The following is a 17,234-nucleotide window of genomic DNA, read 5'->3' as shown; positions in this document are numbered from 1 at the left end:
GTGGCTTGACTGGCTAGTCCAGGGCCTGGAAGGAGAAAGATGAAGATTAGGGACAAGAAGGTCTGGGGTAGAGGAATGTGCAGGGAGCTACGGGAGTGGGCACAAAGGGCGAAGATAGTTGTATCCCATGTGAAGGCCCAGTGTAGGGCATCCACCATTGAAGAGGCACTAAACAACCAAGTAGACAGAATGATGTCGTCATTTGATACCAGTCAGCCTCTGCCATCAGTCACCCTACTACCGGCAGTGAGCTCACTAACAGAGCGTTCATAGTGGTATGGATGAAGGCTATGCATTAACTCCTACTTACTAAGGCTAATCCAGCCATTTCCACCATAGAATGTCCAATCTGCCAGCAATAGGGACCAACTCTGAGCCCTTTTGGTCCCATGCCTTGAGAAGACCAATCAGCCACTTAGTGATAACATTTGAGTCAGAGCAGGGACACCAAACAGCAGGCAGGACTCTGGACAGCCACCAGCAGAAGGAGGGATTTAGGCCCTTAGGAAGATCTGAAAGGGGGAAGAAAGCCACAACTATCTGGTTTTGTTCTTGTCAGAGTCAAGTATTGAGGGCCTGCAATGTGCCAACACTCTGCTCTAGGGCTCAGGGGTAGAAACGAACAAGAAATAATACCCCAGCCCCCAGAAACTTACAAAATTCCAGCAAGTATCAGTTTTATTCAAGACAAGCCCCCAAATACCAACAATGATGATCACAGATTTTTTTTTTTTTTTTTTTTGAGACAGGGTCTTGCTCTGTTGCTCAGGCTGGAGTCCAGCGGTGCAATCACGGATCACTGCAACCTCGACCTCCTGAGCTTAAGCGATCCTCTCACCTCAGTCTCCCAAGTAGCTGGGACTACAGGTATGTGCCACTATGCAGGGATAATTTTTGTATTTGTTGTAGAAACGGGGTCTCACCATGTTACCTAGGCTGGTCTCTAACTCCTGAGCTCAAGCAATCCGCCTGCCTCAGCCTCCCAAAGTGCTGGGATTATAGGTGTGTGCCACCTCGTCTGACTGATCACAGAATTTTGAATTTGAACTAAGCTTTATGGTTTTTAATGCCCTTTCACAAATTACTTCACTTGATTTCCTCTTCTTTAAGATTGCTTATTATTTAAATTCTGGCTTTTAAAAGTAACACACACACACACAAAACACCCACCCGTCCCTGAGCAGAATTCATTACTTAGTTTAATGGCCTTTGAGAAGTCAATTAAGCAAACTATAAAAGAAAAGCACAGAGACAGAATTTCGCCCATCCTTTTGCTCAAAAGTGTACTCTATTCATTTCGATGGCAACATCAGCTTTAGTGAATTAGAACAACCCGAACCTACCAGAAAGAATGAGAGTAAACCATTCAGCCAACCCCAGTGACGGGGGAGGGAGAGGGACGAGCTTGCAAATCCCCTTACTCACCGTAATGGGCCCTTTTGTGTGATTTCCTGTGGAGGCAGCAGTCAGGGCTGCTATATATACAGTGACATTCCCCCAGTCCCACACAGCAACCAGAAAACATCTGCTTACTTCCTTCAAAATGGGAAAGGTAAGTCCTGGGTACCGGATACTCAGCCTTGGCCCTAATGCAGTGACCTCAGTGGGGGCCAATCATTCCATGCTCCCATTATCTTCCATTTTTCAGATCACCTTCTACGAGGACAGGGCCTTCCAGGGCCGCAGCTATGAATGTACCACGGACTGCCCCAACCTACAACCCTATTTCAGCCGCTGCAACTCCATCCGGGTGGAGAGCGGCTGCTGGATGATCTATGAGCACCCCAACTGCCAGGGCCACCAGTACTTCCTGCGGCGAGGGGAGTACCCCAACTACCAGCAATGGATGGGCCTCAGCGACTCCATCCGCTCCTGCCACCTTATCCCCCCGGTGAGTGTGGCTCTGTCTTTGCCTTCCATCTTTTTGGAAATAAAAGCTATTTAATGATATTTTTTTTTTTTCTTGAGACGGAGTCTCGCTCTGTCCCCCAGGCTGGAGTACAATGGCACGATCTCAGTTCACTGCAACCTCTGCCTCCTGGGGTTCAAGTGATTATCCTGCCTCAGCCTTCCAAGTAGCTGGGACTGCAGGCATATGCCACCATGCCCAGCTAATTGTTTTGTATTTGTAGTAGAGACGGGGTTCCACCATGTTGCCCAGGCTGATCTCGAACTCCTGGCCTCAAGTGATCTGCCTGCCTCGGCCTCCCAAAGTGCTGGGATTACAGGTGTGAACCATCACATCCGGCCTATTTAATCACATTATTCTGAAACCTAATATTTCTAACTAGAGGACAGAAAATGGAAGTGACACAGTACATGCAGGCCAGTCTAGAAGGGTGTCTCAGATGGGAAGCCGTTCTTCATGAACTGTGTCAGTTTTTTAAAAATCATATGCTCCCAGATTTTATATTTTAAACATAATCAAAAAGCTGAAAGAGCAAAGACTAATTAAGAAAAAGCAGGACATGGAGGAGACTAAATTTACCATCTATTCAAGATAAAATGTATTAAATGTTCATTTCAAGCTATATCAAGTCAGAAATCAAATATATCAAAATGTATAAATATAACCTGGGACCGTGTAATTGATTAAAAAATACTTTTGCGGCTTGGTGCGGTGGCTCACACCTGTAACCCCAGCACTTTGGGAGGCCGAGGCCAGCGGATCACATGGTCAAGATATCAAAGCTCTTTGATCTCTACGAGGACAGGTCAACATGGTGAAACTCCGTCTCAACTAAAAACACAGAAATTAGCTGGGTGTGGTGATGTGCTCCTGTAATACCAGCTACTCAGGCGGCTGAGGCAGGAGAATTGCTTAGAACCTGGGAGGTGGAGGTTGCAGTGAGCCAAGATCATGCCACTGCACTCCAGCCTGGCGACAGAGCGAGACTCCATCTCTAACAACAACAACAAATCTTTGCTTGCTTTGTCTTACTTTTCTATTTAATTATTCCTCCTGAGAAGATAGGATCCTGTCTTCTGGTTTCTATTCTAATTTAATGGTCAGTACCTATTAGCTCACTTAGAGGTATAAATTAGAGAAAAGGCCAAATCTGAAACTAAAGTTTGAGATTCCATATATTCTGAGGAGTGACTGCAGAGTTCTTAGAATTGTGGCATGTGGGAGGCATGGGATACAGTGTCATAAAAACAGAACTTAATGAAGGTGATACTTGCTGCTGAGGGAAATAAATAAGTTGAGAGCAGGAGGCCAAAAAGGAAGCTTAAAAGTCAAATAGGTTGAAATTTGAACTGAAGGCCAGGTGTGGTGGCTCACGCCTGTAATCCCAGCACTTTGGGAGGCCAAGGTCAGGAGGTCAGGAGTTCAAGACCACCCTGGCCAATATGGTGAAACCCCCTCTCTTCTAAAAATACGAAAATCAGCTGGGCGTGGTGGCACACGCCTGTAGTCTCAGCTACTTGGGAGGCTGAGGCAGGAGAATCACTTGAACCCAGGAAGGGTAGGTTGCAATGAGCCGAGATTGTGCCACTGCATTCCGGCCTGGGTGACAGAGCAAGATTCCGTCTCAAAAAAAGAAAAAAAGAAAAAAGAAATTTGAACTGAAAATTAGCCAGATGGGGTGGTGCATGCCTGTAGTCCCAGCTACTCGGGAGGCTGAGGTGGGAGGGTCACTTGAGCCCAGGAGGTTGAGGGGCCTGGGACCCATGATCATGCCACTGCACTCCAGCCTAGGTGACAGAGGGAGGCCATCTCAAGAAACAAATATAGATGTGTGTGTGTGTGTGTGTGTGTGTATAATAGTGAACCCCAAATATCTGAGACAGGTCTCAATTTAGAAAGTTTATTTTGCCAAGGCTGGTCGTGGTGGCTCACGCCTGTAATCCCAGCACTTTTGGGAGGCCAAGGCTGGTGGATCACCTGAAGTCGGGAGTTTGAGACCAGCCTGACTAACATGGAGAAAACTCTACTAAAAATACAAAATTAGCCAGGCATGGTGGCGCATGCCTGTAATCCCAGCTACTCGGGAGGCTGAGGCAGGATAATTGCTTGAACCTGGGAGGCAGAGGTTGCGGTGAGCCGAGATCACGCCATTACACTCCAGCCTGGGCAACAAGAGCAAAACTCCATCTCAAAACAAACAAACAAACAAAGTTTATTTTGCCAAGGTTGAGGACGCACCGATGACACAGTCTCAGAAAGTCCCGAGACATGTGCCCAAGGTAGTTGGGGGTACAGTTTGCCTTTCATACATTTTAGGGAGACATGAGACATCAATCAATATGTGTAAGATGTAAATTGGTTCAGTCTGGTAAGACAGGAAGTAGGGGCTTCCTGGTTAGACGTAGATAAGAGACAGAGCCGGGCACGTGACTCACCCCTGTAATCCCAGCACTTTGGGAGGCTGAGGTGGGTGGATTGCCTGAACTCCTGACAGAGTTCAAGACCAGCCTGGCCAACATAGTAAAACCCTGTCTCTACTAAAAATATAAACTATTAGCTGAGTGTGGTGGTGTGCGCCTGTAATCCCAGCTACCTGGGAGGCTGGGGCAGGAGAATCACTTGAACCCAGAAGGCAGAGGTTGCAGTGAGCTGAGATTGCGCCATTGTACTCCAGCCTGGACAACAAGAGCGAAACTCTTGTCTCAAAAAAAAAAAAGGTAGATAAGAGACAAAAGATTCTTTTGAGTCCTTGATCAGCTTTCCGCTAAATACACAATTTAGTCCAGCTGGATGAATCCGCATCTTTGCATAAACAGTAGGGGAAAGGAAGCAATAAGAGATGCATTTGTCTCAGGTGAGCCTCAGAGGGGTGACTTTGAATAGAATGGGAGGCAGGTTTGCCCTAAGCAGTTCCCGGCTTGACTTTTTCCTTTAGCTTAGTGATTTTGGGGTCCAAAGATTTATTTTCCTTTCACTGTATATACATAATATGACCCTTAGCTTTCCAATGACTCTCAGTTTTCTCCTTTGAGAAAGGCTTTCTCAAATAACAGGGACTAAAGTGATGTGATAAATTTTATTGTAAGCAAATCTTAATTCCCGAAGACCTAGCTCCGACTATGAATCATTAGACTCAGCGGTGGGTGACTGGGCGTGGGACAGCTCCTTAACTTTGCAACGTGGTTGTTCTAGAAGCAAACTTGGCCTGGGAGAACTTCTGGGGAGGTGTGGCCAGGGACGTGTAGGGACTGGAGCTTTAATTTCCAACTATTTTTGTTCGTTTACTCTTGCTTTTCTGTCTGCCACTCCAGCACTCTGGCACTTACAGAATGAAGATCTACGAAAGAGATGAATTGAGAGGACAAATGTCAGAGCTCACAGACGACTGTCTCTCTGTTCAGGACCGCTTCCACCTCACCGAAATTCACTCCCTCAATGTGCTGGAGGGCAGCTGGATCCTGTACGAGATGCCCAACTACAGGGGGAGGCAGTATCTGCTGAGGCCAGGGGAGTACAGGAGGTTTCTTGACTGGGGGGCTCCAAATGCCAAAGTTGGCTCTCTTAGACGAGTCATGGATTTGTACTGAAGTATTTACATTCTCCACTTTTCTCCTTTAAAATCTAATAAAATATTTAGCTTGTGTTTCTGGCACTAGTAGAGCCCTGTCTATCTATTAAGCATTTATAAGTGATAATGGCACTCAGCCAAACATACTAACATGTTTTCAAGATGGGAAGCAATCTTTTATAAGGGGAATAATGCAGGGATATTATTTCCAGCACTCTTCTAATGACAAACATGTAGGCTCAAATAAAAACTCAGTTCACTTGGGCTCAGGCCATTTGTAGTTAGTCTCACAAGGCCAGATTTGCAGCTACGGTGGTGAATTTGTACTTTTTGAAACACCTCCAAGTTATCCCTCCAGGTTATTCCTATTGTCTTCCATAATAGTCCAAGCCTTAGCTGATGAGGAAAGTTGTTCTCAGCATCTGGACTCCTACCTTAGCTCCATAAACAAACAAATATAAATGAGCTGGTCCACCACTCTTACCTATTGCACTCCTATCCTCCTAACAGTCACCATCCCTTTCCTCTCACTTCCACTGCCAATATCTCATTGCACTGTGAGATTTTCAGTCCAAATAGAATTCACTGTTTTCGCTATAGGTGCTTTGTGGAAGAATTTCAGGACATTTACAAAAACCACATGTGCACAGGGAAACTCAGCCTCATGTCATTTCAATAGAGAGTAAAGTATTATGATTACACATAGTAAATAATACAAAGTGGCCAGGTGTCGTGGCTCACGCCTGTAATCCCAGCACTTTGGGAGGCCAAGGTGGGCAGATCACAAGGTTGGGAGTTCAACACCAGCCTGGCCAACATAGTGAAACCCCGTCTCTACTAAAAATAAAATACAAAAATTAGCCTGGTATGGTGGCATGTGCCTGTAATACCAGCTACTCAGGAGGCTGAGGCGGGAGAATTGGTCGAACCCAGGAGGCAGAGGCTGCAGTGAGCAGAGATTGTGGCACTGCACTACAGCCTGGGAGACACAGCAAGACTCCATCTCAGAAAAAAAGAAGAAAATAATACTAAGTAGAAAATAAGCAATTGAAATTTTCTGGAAAACTTCGTTTGAGTGTATGTTTGTTTTCTTTGGTTTTTAAAAATGAATTAAGGTTAGCCAGGCACAGTGGCATACACCTGCAGTCTCAGCTACTCAGGGGGCTGAGGCGGGAAGATAATGTTTGAGCCCAGGAGTTCAAGCCTAGCCTGAGCAACAGAGCAAGAGCTCATCTCTTCCAAAAAAACAACAAAAAAAAAGACTCAAAGTTGCTAATAAAAAATTATGGTACAATAAATTTTAAAAATTTAAAAATTCAAAATAAGTGAATGAGGAAAGTGGATCAGAGGCAAAACAAGAGTAGGAGAGATGAGATGGAGCCAAGCGTGAAGTTCGAACCCGAGTTGCATGCTGTGAGGTGCCGTGTTCAGTGTAGATAGATCCAGACTTGGATCTAGCAGCCATCAAGGCAGAGAAGAAAACAAGATTTGACAATTAATTATTCAAGACAAGCCTAATCAATGTCAGTACCAAAACCTAAAAGAAAGTTTTCTTGTGAGTCCTCATAAGGAGAGTACTAAGTAAACACCATCCTCAACAACATCCTGCAGAAATTAAATAAAGTTTTTTTTTTTTTTTTGAGACGGAGTCTCGCTCTGTCGCCCAGGCTGGAGTGCAGTGGCCGGATCTCAGCTCACTGCAAGTTCCGCCCCCTGGGTTTACGCCATTCTCCTGCCTCAGCCTCCCAAGTAGCTGGGACTACAGGCGCCCGCCACCTCGCCTGGCTAGTTTTTTGTATTTTTTAGTAGAGACGGGGTTTCACCATGTTAGCCAGGATGGTCTCGATCTCCTGACCTCGTGATCCGCCCGTCTCAGCCTCCCAAAGTGCTGGGATTACAGGCTTGAGCCACCGCGCCCGGCCAATTAAATAAAGTTTTGTGGATGTTCCATATAAAGTTCATCAATAAAACAAATAAATGGCTTCAGATCAAAATTTATTGGAAGCACTCCATCCTTTGAGATTCTAATGAATTGCCTCAAATCCCATCTTACATGAGGTGAGAGCTTTGTGTACCCACTTCCACCAACATATCCATAACCTAATGTCTTTGGTAATTCTGGAAAAGGAATGAGTCGCTTATGCTTCTCTCAGGAGCCCCTCACTCTGAACTCCTGCCTCAGCTTTGGGTGGGGCATCTTGCCCTCCTATGTGTGCTGCTATTCTGTCCTCATGCACCACGCTGACCCACATGCAGGACAGAGCTCCTTTTCCTTTAACTTCTGAACCATCTCTCACATGAGGTACTGATGTGTGCAGCTGGCTTTATAATAAAGGGTATGGGAGCACAGTGCAAGTTTACATCATAACAGTACATTGACGCAAATGTAATATTAGATTGCCCCATAGGCTTCAACCTACTTCTGGGTGGTCTGCCTTCTCTCCCTTTCTTGTTCCTCTCTTCTTGGCTGGTAGCCAAACCCACAGGGCTGTTCATATTTTTTTTTTTTTTTTTTTTTTTGAGATGGAGTTTCACTCTTGTTCCCCAGGCTGGAGTGCAATGGCACGATCTTGGCTCAACGCAACCTCTGCCTCCCACGTTCAAGCGATTCTCCTGCCTCAACCTCCCGAGTAGCTGGGACTACAGGCACCGGTCACCATGCCCAGCTAATGTTTGTATTTTTAGTAGAGACAGAGGTTTCACCATGCTGGCCAGACTGGCCTCAAACTCCTGACCTCTGGTGATCCACCCACCTCGGCCTCCCAAAGTGCTGGGATTACAGGCGTGAGCCACCATGCCCAGCCCTGTTCATTTTTTATAGAACCCTCATCCATCCCATGTGCTCAAGGTCTCTATATCCAACACCCAAGGGGCTTATAAATAGACTAGTGTATAATTTGTTTCTTAAATTGGGTTATTTATTTGAGACAAGATCTCACTCTGTCACCCAGGTTGGAGTGCAGTGGCACAATCACAGCCCACTGCAGCCTGCATCTCCAGGGTTCAAGCGATCCTCCCACCTCAGCCTCCCAGATAGCTGGGATTACAGCTCAGCTAATTTTTCTATTTCTAGTAGAGACAGGGTCTTGCCATGCTGCCCAGGCTGGTCTCAAACTCCAGAGCTCAAGCAATCCTCTTGCCTGGGCCTCCCAAAGTGCCAGAATTACAGGTGTGAACCACCACACCCAGCCACAAATTTGGTCATTTGTTTTGGTTTTGGGTTTCTGGGGTTTCTTTTTTATTGTCTATTTTTTTTTTTTTTTTTTTTTTTGAGATGGAGTCTCACTCTGCCACCTGGGAGGGAGTTCAGTGGCACAATCTCAGCTCACTGCAAGCCTCCCAGTTCAAGCAGTTCTCCTGCCTCAGCCTCCTAAGTAGCCAGGACTATAGGCGCGCACTACCACATCCAGCTAATGTTTGTATTTTTAGTGGAGACAGAGTTTCACCATGTTGGCCAGGCTGGTCTCGAACTCCTGACCTCAGGTGATCCACCCACCTCAGTCTCCTAAAGTGCTGGGAATACATGCATGAGCCACCGCGCCCGGCCTACTCTGGGTCATTTTTGAGGGTGAAAGTATATATTATTAATAATTACACTGGGACAAGAGGCATGAACCAAGACTGTTCTAGGCAAACCGGAATGCATGTTTAGCCTAACTCTGTGTGTGTGTGTGTGTGTGTTACAGTTTAGTCTACTGTATGCGTGTATATATAGAGATAATACAAATATATATAAAGATTTATTTCCTGAAAAATCGTCAGAATCTAGAATTATTTAGTGTTACTCTTCCTAAATCTCAGTTCTTTAACCTTCAAACTCGCAATAATAGTGATGGCTTCAGAGTCCTGTTTGTCAACAATCATATGTCAAACATAATTTAGAAAACCAAAAGCTCCTTAAAGTGCTGAATTTTACACCATTTTCCTAGAAGACATAAAATCACATATTTTGGCTGGGCAAAGTGGCTTACAGCTGTAATCCCAACATTTTGGGAAGCCAAGGCAGGCAGATCACTTGAGGCCAGTAGTTTGAGACCAGCTTGACCAACATGCCGAAACCCCGTTTCTACAAAATTTAAATACAAAAATTAGCTGGGCGTGATGGCACATGCCTGTAATCCCAGCTACTACGGAAGCTGAAGCACGAGAATCACTTGAACCTGGGAGGCAGAGGTTGCAGTGAGCTGATATCACATCACCGCACTCCAGACTGGGCAACAGAGACTCTATCTCTAAAAATAAAAGTAATGAAAATTATTCTAAAACATCTGAACTGAAAGGGATTAGATCCCCACATCTCTTTGATCAAGTCATTATTCTTAGAAATGTGTTGCTCCTATCCCTTGGATACAGGCAAAGAAAAAGATGTTCTCCTCCTAAATCCAACATACAAAGAAAGCCAATTCTGGGGAATGCTGGGGAAGAGATTATGCCCAAACTAGCTGCTCCTAATTCTATCCTTCACTCCACCTCTTCCTCCTCTGTTTAAAGTAAATCCTGGGGCCTCAAAGAGTGGAATGGAAGAAGAGATAATCTATAGAATCCCACTAATCTTTTCCCCATTGAGATGAACCAACAATTTGAGATAACCTTCGTACTCTACATTCCAGGTACCCTACACACACCACCTTTTCCTGCATAGCCTAGTTTGTCCAGATTTAAGTCTTTTTCTTCCTTTTTTCCCTCTTTCCTCCCTTTGAATTTATGATGTCCTCTTGCCTGTTTAATCTTATAAAAGGCCCACCAAGCAAAGATACTGAAGTAGCAGCTATTACATAAAGGAGTGCCAAGAACTGTTGTGCTGAGTTAATGCCCTCAAAGAGTTTCCCTCATTAGGGGCTGCTTCTACAATTTTCCTGCCCTGCTACCATGGGTTTAGGTGCTGATGTTAGTATACGTCCCATTCTCACTCTTTCTGTCCTTGGAAGGTCAATTATTTTCTTCTTCGTGAGTTTGTCAAAGCAAAAGTGTCAATCACAACCACCTGCTGCTTAAAGAAATGCATTGTCAATTTTTTCCAAGAGGACTATTATTAGGACTCAAGCAGAGGTGGGTCGATGATTACCCCGTCTTCTTGTCCTTCATTACATGGTCATCAAAGACAAACTGAGAAAGACAACTAGATGCTAGGGTCTCTGTCACAGTGATCCTTGGTCCCTTATCCATTCTCTTTGGGACACTTTGGTCTACATGGTTACCACCTAAATGACCTCTGCTCATTTAACCAAGCACACAGTCAAGCACACCACTGCATAACTATGTTTGGTCATTATGGCATATACATTGATGGACCACATATATAATAGTAGTCCCATAAGATTACAATAGAGTTGTAAAATACCTTTTGCCTAATGTCGTCATGGTGTAACATCTTAGTGCAACACATTACTCACAAATCTGATAATGCTGGTGCAAATAAACCACCTGTGCTGTCAGTAGTATAAAAGCATACCATATACAATTATATACATTACATTATACTTAATAAGCAAATATGTTACTTATGGATTTACTATACATACTTTTTTTCTTGTTTTAACATGGAGTTTCACTCTTGTTGCTCAAGCTGGAGTGCAAGGCTGTGATCTCAGCTCACCGCAACCACTGCCTCCGAGGTTCAAGTGATTCTCCCGTCTCAGCCTCCCGAGAAGCTTGGATGACGGATGTGCACCACCACGCCTGGCTAATTTTGTATTTTTAGTAGAGATGGGGTTTCACCCCGTTGGCCAGGTTGGTCTCGAACTCCTGATCTCAGGTGATCTGCCCACCTCAACCTCCCAAAGTGCTGGGATTACAGGCATGAGCCACCCCGCCCGGCTTGCTATACTATACTTTTTGTCATCACTTTGAAGTACTATCTTCCTACTCATATTTAAAAAAAAAAAATTAACTGTAAACAGCCTCAAGCAGAGCCTTCACCAGGTATTACAGAAGAAATCATTATCAGAGGTGACAAAAACTCTGTGTCCAGAATTGGTGCGTTCTTGGTCTCACTGACTTCAACAATGAAGCAGCAGACCCTCACAGTGAATTAAGTTGCAGTTCTTAAACACAGTGTGTCCAGAGTTTGTTCCTTCAGACGTTCAGATGTGTCTGGAGCTTCTTTCTTCTGGTGGGTTTCTGGTCTTGCTGAACAGGAGCGAAGCTGCAGACCTTCACGGTGTTACAGCTCTTTAAAGGCGGTGCGTCTGAACCTGTTAGTTCTTCCCGGTGGGTTTGTGGTCTTGCGGGCTTCATGAGTTAAGCTGCAGACGTTCCTGGTGAGTGTTACAGCTCATAAAGGTAGCACAGACCCAAATAATTAGCACCTGCCACAGTCATGGTAAACAGCTAAAAAAATAATAAAGCTTCCACACCACCTAAAGAGACCAAAGCCATTTGCCACGGCCGCCTCGTGCAGTCTGCTTTTATTCCCATGTCTGACCCCACCCACATCCTGCTGATTGGTCCATTTTACAGAGAGCTGATTGGTCCGTTTTACAGAGAGCTGATTGGTCCATTTTACACAGAGTTGATTGGTCCATTGTGGCAGAGTGCTGATTGGTGCATTTACAATCCCTGAGCTAGACACAGAGTGCTGATTGGTGCACTCACAATCCTTTAGCTAGACACAGAGTGCTGGACAGACAAGCTCTCCAAGTCCCCACTAGGTTACCTAGACACAGCCTACTGATTGGTGTATTTACAAACCCTGAGCTAGACACAAAGTACTGATTGGTGCATTTACAAACCCTGAGCTAGACACAGAGTGCCCAGTGGTGCATCTACAATCCTTTAGCAACAGAGTGCTAGACAGAAAAGTTCTCCAAGTCACCACTAGGTTAGCTAGTTACAGAGTACTGACTGGTGTATTTACAAACCTTGAGCTAAACACAGGGTGCTGATTGGTGTATTTACAATCCCTTAGCTAGATATAAAAGTTCTCCAAGTCCTCAATAGACTCAGCAGCCTAGCTGGCTTCACGTGGTGGATCCTGCACCAGGGCTGCAGGCAGAGCTGCCCGCCAGTCCCACACAGTGCACCCGCACTTCTCAGCCCTTGGGCGGCTGATGGGACTAGGCGCCACAGAGCAGGGGGCGGCGCTGGCAGGGGAGGCTCCTGCTGCGCAGGAGCGGACAGCCTGGGTGGTGGGCAGCAGTGGGGTGGGGGTCGGGGTGGCTCGAGCATGGCAGGCTGCAGGTCCCGAGCCCTGCCCCTCGGGGAGGAAGCTGAGGCCTACTGAGAATTCAAGCACTGTGCCAGCAGGCCAGCACTGCTAGGGGACCCAGCGCACCCTCTGCAGCTGCTGGCCCAGGTGCTAAGACCCTCAGTGCCGGGGGCTGGCAGCCCCCGCCTGCCGCTCTGAGTATGGGCCCGCCGAGCCCATGTCCACCCAGAACTCGCACTGGCCTGTGATCCCTGTGCGCAGCTCCGGCTCCCGCCTACGCCTCTCCCTCCACACCTCCCAGCAAGCAGAGGGAGCCGGCTCCGGCCTTGGCCTCTGCCAGCCCAGAGAGGAGCTCCCACAGTGCCATGGCAGGCTGAAGGGCTCCTCAAGCGCTGCCAGAGTGGACGCCAAGGCTGAGGAGGCACCAAGAGTGAGGGCTGCTAGCATGTTGTCACCTCTCAGTTCCATGTGTGTTTTTGCCCCTGAAGACCTTCCAGTGGGACAAGATGTGGAAGTTGATGATCCTGACCCTGTGTAGGCCTAAACTAATACATGTGTTTGTGTCTTAGTTTTTCACAAAATTTTTAAAAGTAAAAGGCCAGGTGTGGTGATTTACGTCTGTAATCCCAACATGTTGGGAGGCCGAGGCAGGCAGATCACTTGAGCCCAGGAGTGGAAGGTTCTTGTATCAGTTCGAATCCCAAGAGCGCATCAACAGACAACACGAGGAGGTGTGGAGCAACATGCTGTTTTAATGAGCACCTGGGTGCAGGCGGGGTGAGGCCTAAAGTGGCGTCAGCACCAAGTGAGGATGGCGCAAAGGTTTTATAGTCTCCTGTAAACAGGAAGTGTCCTAGTCTGACATAACTGCTACGTTGTACCCAGATGGCCTCTTTCTAGATCTTGATCTTCAGGGATACTTATCTTCCAACCAGCTCTCTTCCTGCTTCTGCTGTCTTGCTGGTGCACGCTGCTGACGCAAATGGCCTTGCACCTTGGGACTGGGCCTGAGAAGGGAGGGGTTACTCATCCCCTTAAGCTTTCAGACCCCAGGGAGAATCTTGCAAGGAGTTTGAGACCACCCTGGGCAACATAGCAAAACCTCATCTCTATTAAAAAATATATAGAAAAAAGTTTATATAATAAGGATAAAAAGAAAGAAAACATGTTTGTACAGCTATACAATGCTTGTGTTTTAAGCTAAATATTACTACAAAAGGGTCAAAAAGGTTTAAAATGCTTAAAAGTTGATGAAGTTACAAAGTTACAGTATGCTAATGTTAGTTTATTATTGAAGAAAGAAAAGCATTTTAAAATAAATGTTGTGTACCTAAGTGCACAGTGTGTATAAAGTCTACAGTGGTGTACAGTAATGTCCTAGGCCTTCACATTCATTCACCTTCACTCACTGACTCACGCACAACAACTTCCAGTCTTGCAAGCTCCATTCATGGTAAGTGTCCTATACAGGTGTACAATTTTTTATCGTTTATACCATATTTCTACTGTACCTTTTCTATGTTTACATTTGTTTAGAAACACAAATACTAGTGTGGTAGGCTGATCCATCTAGGTTTGTGTTAGCACACTCTATGATGTTCACATAACAATGAAATTTCTCAGAATGTATCCCACTGATAAGAGATGCATGGGGGAAGAGGAGACTAGAGAATGGAGGCATGGGCCAGGCGCAGTGGCTCACTCCTGTAATCCCAGCACTTCGGGAGCCTGAGGTGGGAGGATTGCTTGAACCCAGGAGTTCGAGACCAGCCTGGGCAACATAGTGAGACCTCATCTCTACAAAAAAATAAACAAAATTAGCCAGGCGTGGTAGCAGGCGCCTGTGGTCCCAAATTCTGCTGAAGTGGGAGAATCCCCTGAGCGAGAGAGGTAGAGGCTGCAGTGATCCAAGATCACGCTACTGTGCTCCAGCCTGGGAAACAGAGTGAGACCTTATCTCAAAAAAAAAAAAAAAAAAAATGAAAAGAGCCAGAGAATGGAGGTGCAAGTGAGTAGCGGTGTTGCAGGCAAGTGTGAAGCCCAAGACCCTGCCTCTGCCCCCAGCAAGGCCCCTGGCAGGGCCAACGACTGCAAGCTGCATGGCAAGGGCCCAGGTCGTAAGCAATGGGCACATTCGGACATGAGAGTGGGGTTGAAAAATATAGGCCAGTAAAGCTGAATGAAATTGTCAGGAATGAATACACCATGGGCAGGCTGCAGATCTTTGCAAGAGAAGAGAATATGCCTCACATCATCTTTGCTGGCCCCGTGGGAACTGACAAAGTTATAAGCATCCTGGACCCAGCACTGAAGGATGCCATGCTGGAACTCAGTGCTTCAAATGGCAAGGGCATTGATCTTGCGAGGAATAAAATTGAAATGTTTGCTCGACAAAAAGTCATCCTTCCCAAAGGTCAGCATAAGATCATCATCCTGGATGAAGCAGACAGCATAACTGATGGAGTCCAGCAAACCTTGAGGGGAACCATGGAAATCTGCTCTAAAATGACTCACTGTGTTCTTGCTTTTAATGCTTCAGATAAGATCACCGTGAGGGTAGTGTGACAGCAGCATAGATGAAGGATCAGAGAGAGGCCAAATTGGGGGCTTGGACATCATGAAGAAGCTGTTGTAGTAGTCTAAGAAGATGAAGGACAGTTTTAGAATTCTACATTTGTGTGACTGGTGGTTCTTAGCTCCAGCTGCAGGTCAGCATCTCCAGTGGAGTTTTAAAGAAACTGCGAGTGTCCTGTTCCTACCCCAGCCAGACCGAATTGTCATCTGCCCAGAAGGGCCCAACGCTCAGCACACATTGTGAGTCCAGAGTCTTCCTGGGCCTGGACTGACTCATCTGAGGGCTTGTGGCACATGGATGTCTGCCTTGGAGGATCATTTCCCCATCTGGAAGCCCTGGCCAGCCAAGGCCATGCTGGGGCAGTGCCCGCTGAGGCCTCTGATTTGCACTTCAGTTGGGTGATTTGGGAAAGGATCTTAAAAATCTGGAGTTTGCTCTAGATTAGATGTTAGCAGACAGCAGGATTAATTTTGTGATTAGTTGCCTCAAGAAATATTACCCATGGGGAGGGGAGACCAGAACACGGATAAACCCGTAATCCATAAAGAAGTAGCAGTTAATCATTTTGCTTGAGAGAGTGAGGGCTTGGGATTTTGAGAGTGGAGCACTGACTTTGTTTTTGTCTGTGCTTAGGCAAAGTTAAGAAGTGGCTTTATTGTATCTCGTTTCATCATGGTCTCGGAGTAGTCTTGTCTGAAGTTGTTATTCTGTGAGACTGTTTATGTCTAACAGGGGAGTAACATGTCCTCACTGTGAGTGCCAGGTCAGCATCCGAATGTCAGAGGCTGCTCCTTTTTCTCACTTTTTTTCTTATTAATCAGACTATAGTCCATGAGATAACTCATGCTCTGAGTGGTTATGTAATTTGTCATGGAGCTAATCAGTGGGTCTTCTGAGTGCCGGCGGCCTGAGTCCAAAGCTCACGCTCTTGCCTGTGAAGCTTTATGGCCTCCCTCGTGCTTGGAAAAGAAAAAGCAATCTATAAAGCAATACTTTATACTTTGGTTAATACTTTGACATTTAGCCCTGTTTTTACCACATTTCTCTTAAGCACCTGCTGCCAAAGAGGAGTGGCGCCACCAGCATGGCTGGGCTGTGTGGATTATGCAGCTACATTCTTGTAATCAAAGAGCCAATAGGGTGATGCCAGCCTCTGAGGGAAGCCTCACTGCCTTCCCGTCTCTGTTCTGAGGCTACTGGATCCCAGTGCATAGTCCTCCGCTAGACAAAGCTGACCGATGCCCAGACCTGTGCAAAGTTGATAAATGCTAGAGAGAAGGGTACAGTGCTGTACACTGACTTTGGCCTAGAAGCCATCATCTTCATGGCCCAGGGAGACATGAGGCAGGCCCTGAACAACTTGCAGTCCATCTTCCCGGGATCTGGCTTCAGTTACAGCGAGAATTTGTTCAGGGTCTGCGACGAACCCCACCCCTGCTCATGAAGGAGGTGATCCAGCATTGTGTGAATGCCCATGTCGAGGAAACCTACAAGGAAGGATCAGAGAGAGGCCAAACTGGGGGCTTGGACATCATGAAGAAGCTGTTGTAGTAGTCTAAGAAGATAAAGGAGAGTTTTAGAATTCTACATTTGTCTGACTGGTGGTTCTTAGCTCCAGCCGCAGGTCAGCATCTCCAGTTCACCTATGGCATCTAGGCTACTCACCAGAAGATGTCATTGGCAATATCTTCCAAGTGTGTAAAACTTTCCAAATGGCAGAATAACTGATAAAGTGGAGTTTGTCAAGGAAATTGGATACATTGGATACACTGGTATGAAAGCAGCAGAGGAGTGAACTCCCTTCTGCAGACAACTGAGCTCCTGGCCAGGCTGTGTCAGAAGACAATGGCCCTGGTGGCCAGTTAGAGCAGAGGCTTTATGGATTGAGTTACAAGCGTCCTCACCCCTGGAATACAGGAGGCACAGCCTTCTGAAATAGGGGGCATGGGTAGGGAATGCCATCTTAGGCTGGTGCCAGCATGCACCGTACTTTAAACCCTCGTGGTTTTCTTTTTTTTTTTTTTTTTTTTTTTTG

At 46.1% G+C, this 17,234-nt stretch overlaps 1 protein-coding gene, 1 long non-coding RNA gene and 1 pseudogene across 3 annotated transcripts in view; 2 read left to right on the top strand and 1 right to left on the bottom strand.

Annotated features, from left to right (window-relative positions):
- The window catches only part of LOC111547857, a 42,612-nt gene that overhangs the window by 9,043 nt on the left and 16,335 nt on the right, over positions 1–17,234 (bottom strand). Inside the window, exon 2 of the long non-coding RNA XR_002733254.1 lies at positions 15,139–15,263. This is a non-coding gene — a long non-coding RNA (uncharacterized LOC111547857). The remainder of the gene's footprint in view (positions 1–15,138; positions 15,264–17,234) is intronic.
- Positions 1,512–5,561, top strand: CRYGB (crystallin gamma B). 2 transcript variants are annotated; one of them, XM_023219876.2, is made up of 3 exons: positions 1,512–1,552; positions 1,649–1,891; positions 5,221–5,561. In XM_023219876.2, the coding sequence occupies exons 1-3, from the start codon at positions 1,544–1,546 to the stop codon at positions 5,494–5,496; spliced, it is 528 nt and encodes a 175-aa protein (XP_023075644.1). In that variant the 5' UTR covers positions 1,512–1,543; the 3' UTR covers positions 5,497–5,561. The 2 variants fall into 2 exon arrangements, with proteins under 2 accessions (XP_023075644.1, XP_023075645.1); XM_023219877.1 differs by having other exon boundaries at positions 1,544–1,552; positions 1,649–1,897; positions 5,221–5,496.
- Positions 14,621–17,065, top strand: LOC111547795 (annotated as a pseudogene).

Source organism: Piliocolobus tephrosceles, chromosome 11 (assembly GCF_002776525.5).
Source record: "Piliocolobus tephrosceles isolate RC106 chromosome 11, ASM277652v3, whole genome shotgun sequence".
Classification (NCBI taxonomy): domain Eukaryota; kingdom Metazoa; phylum Chordata; class Mammalia; order Primates; family Cercopithecidae; genus Piliocolobus; species Piliocolobus tephrosceles.
Note: the sequence above shows the minus strand (reverse complement) of the source record. Positions and strands in the feature narration are given on the sequence as shown.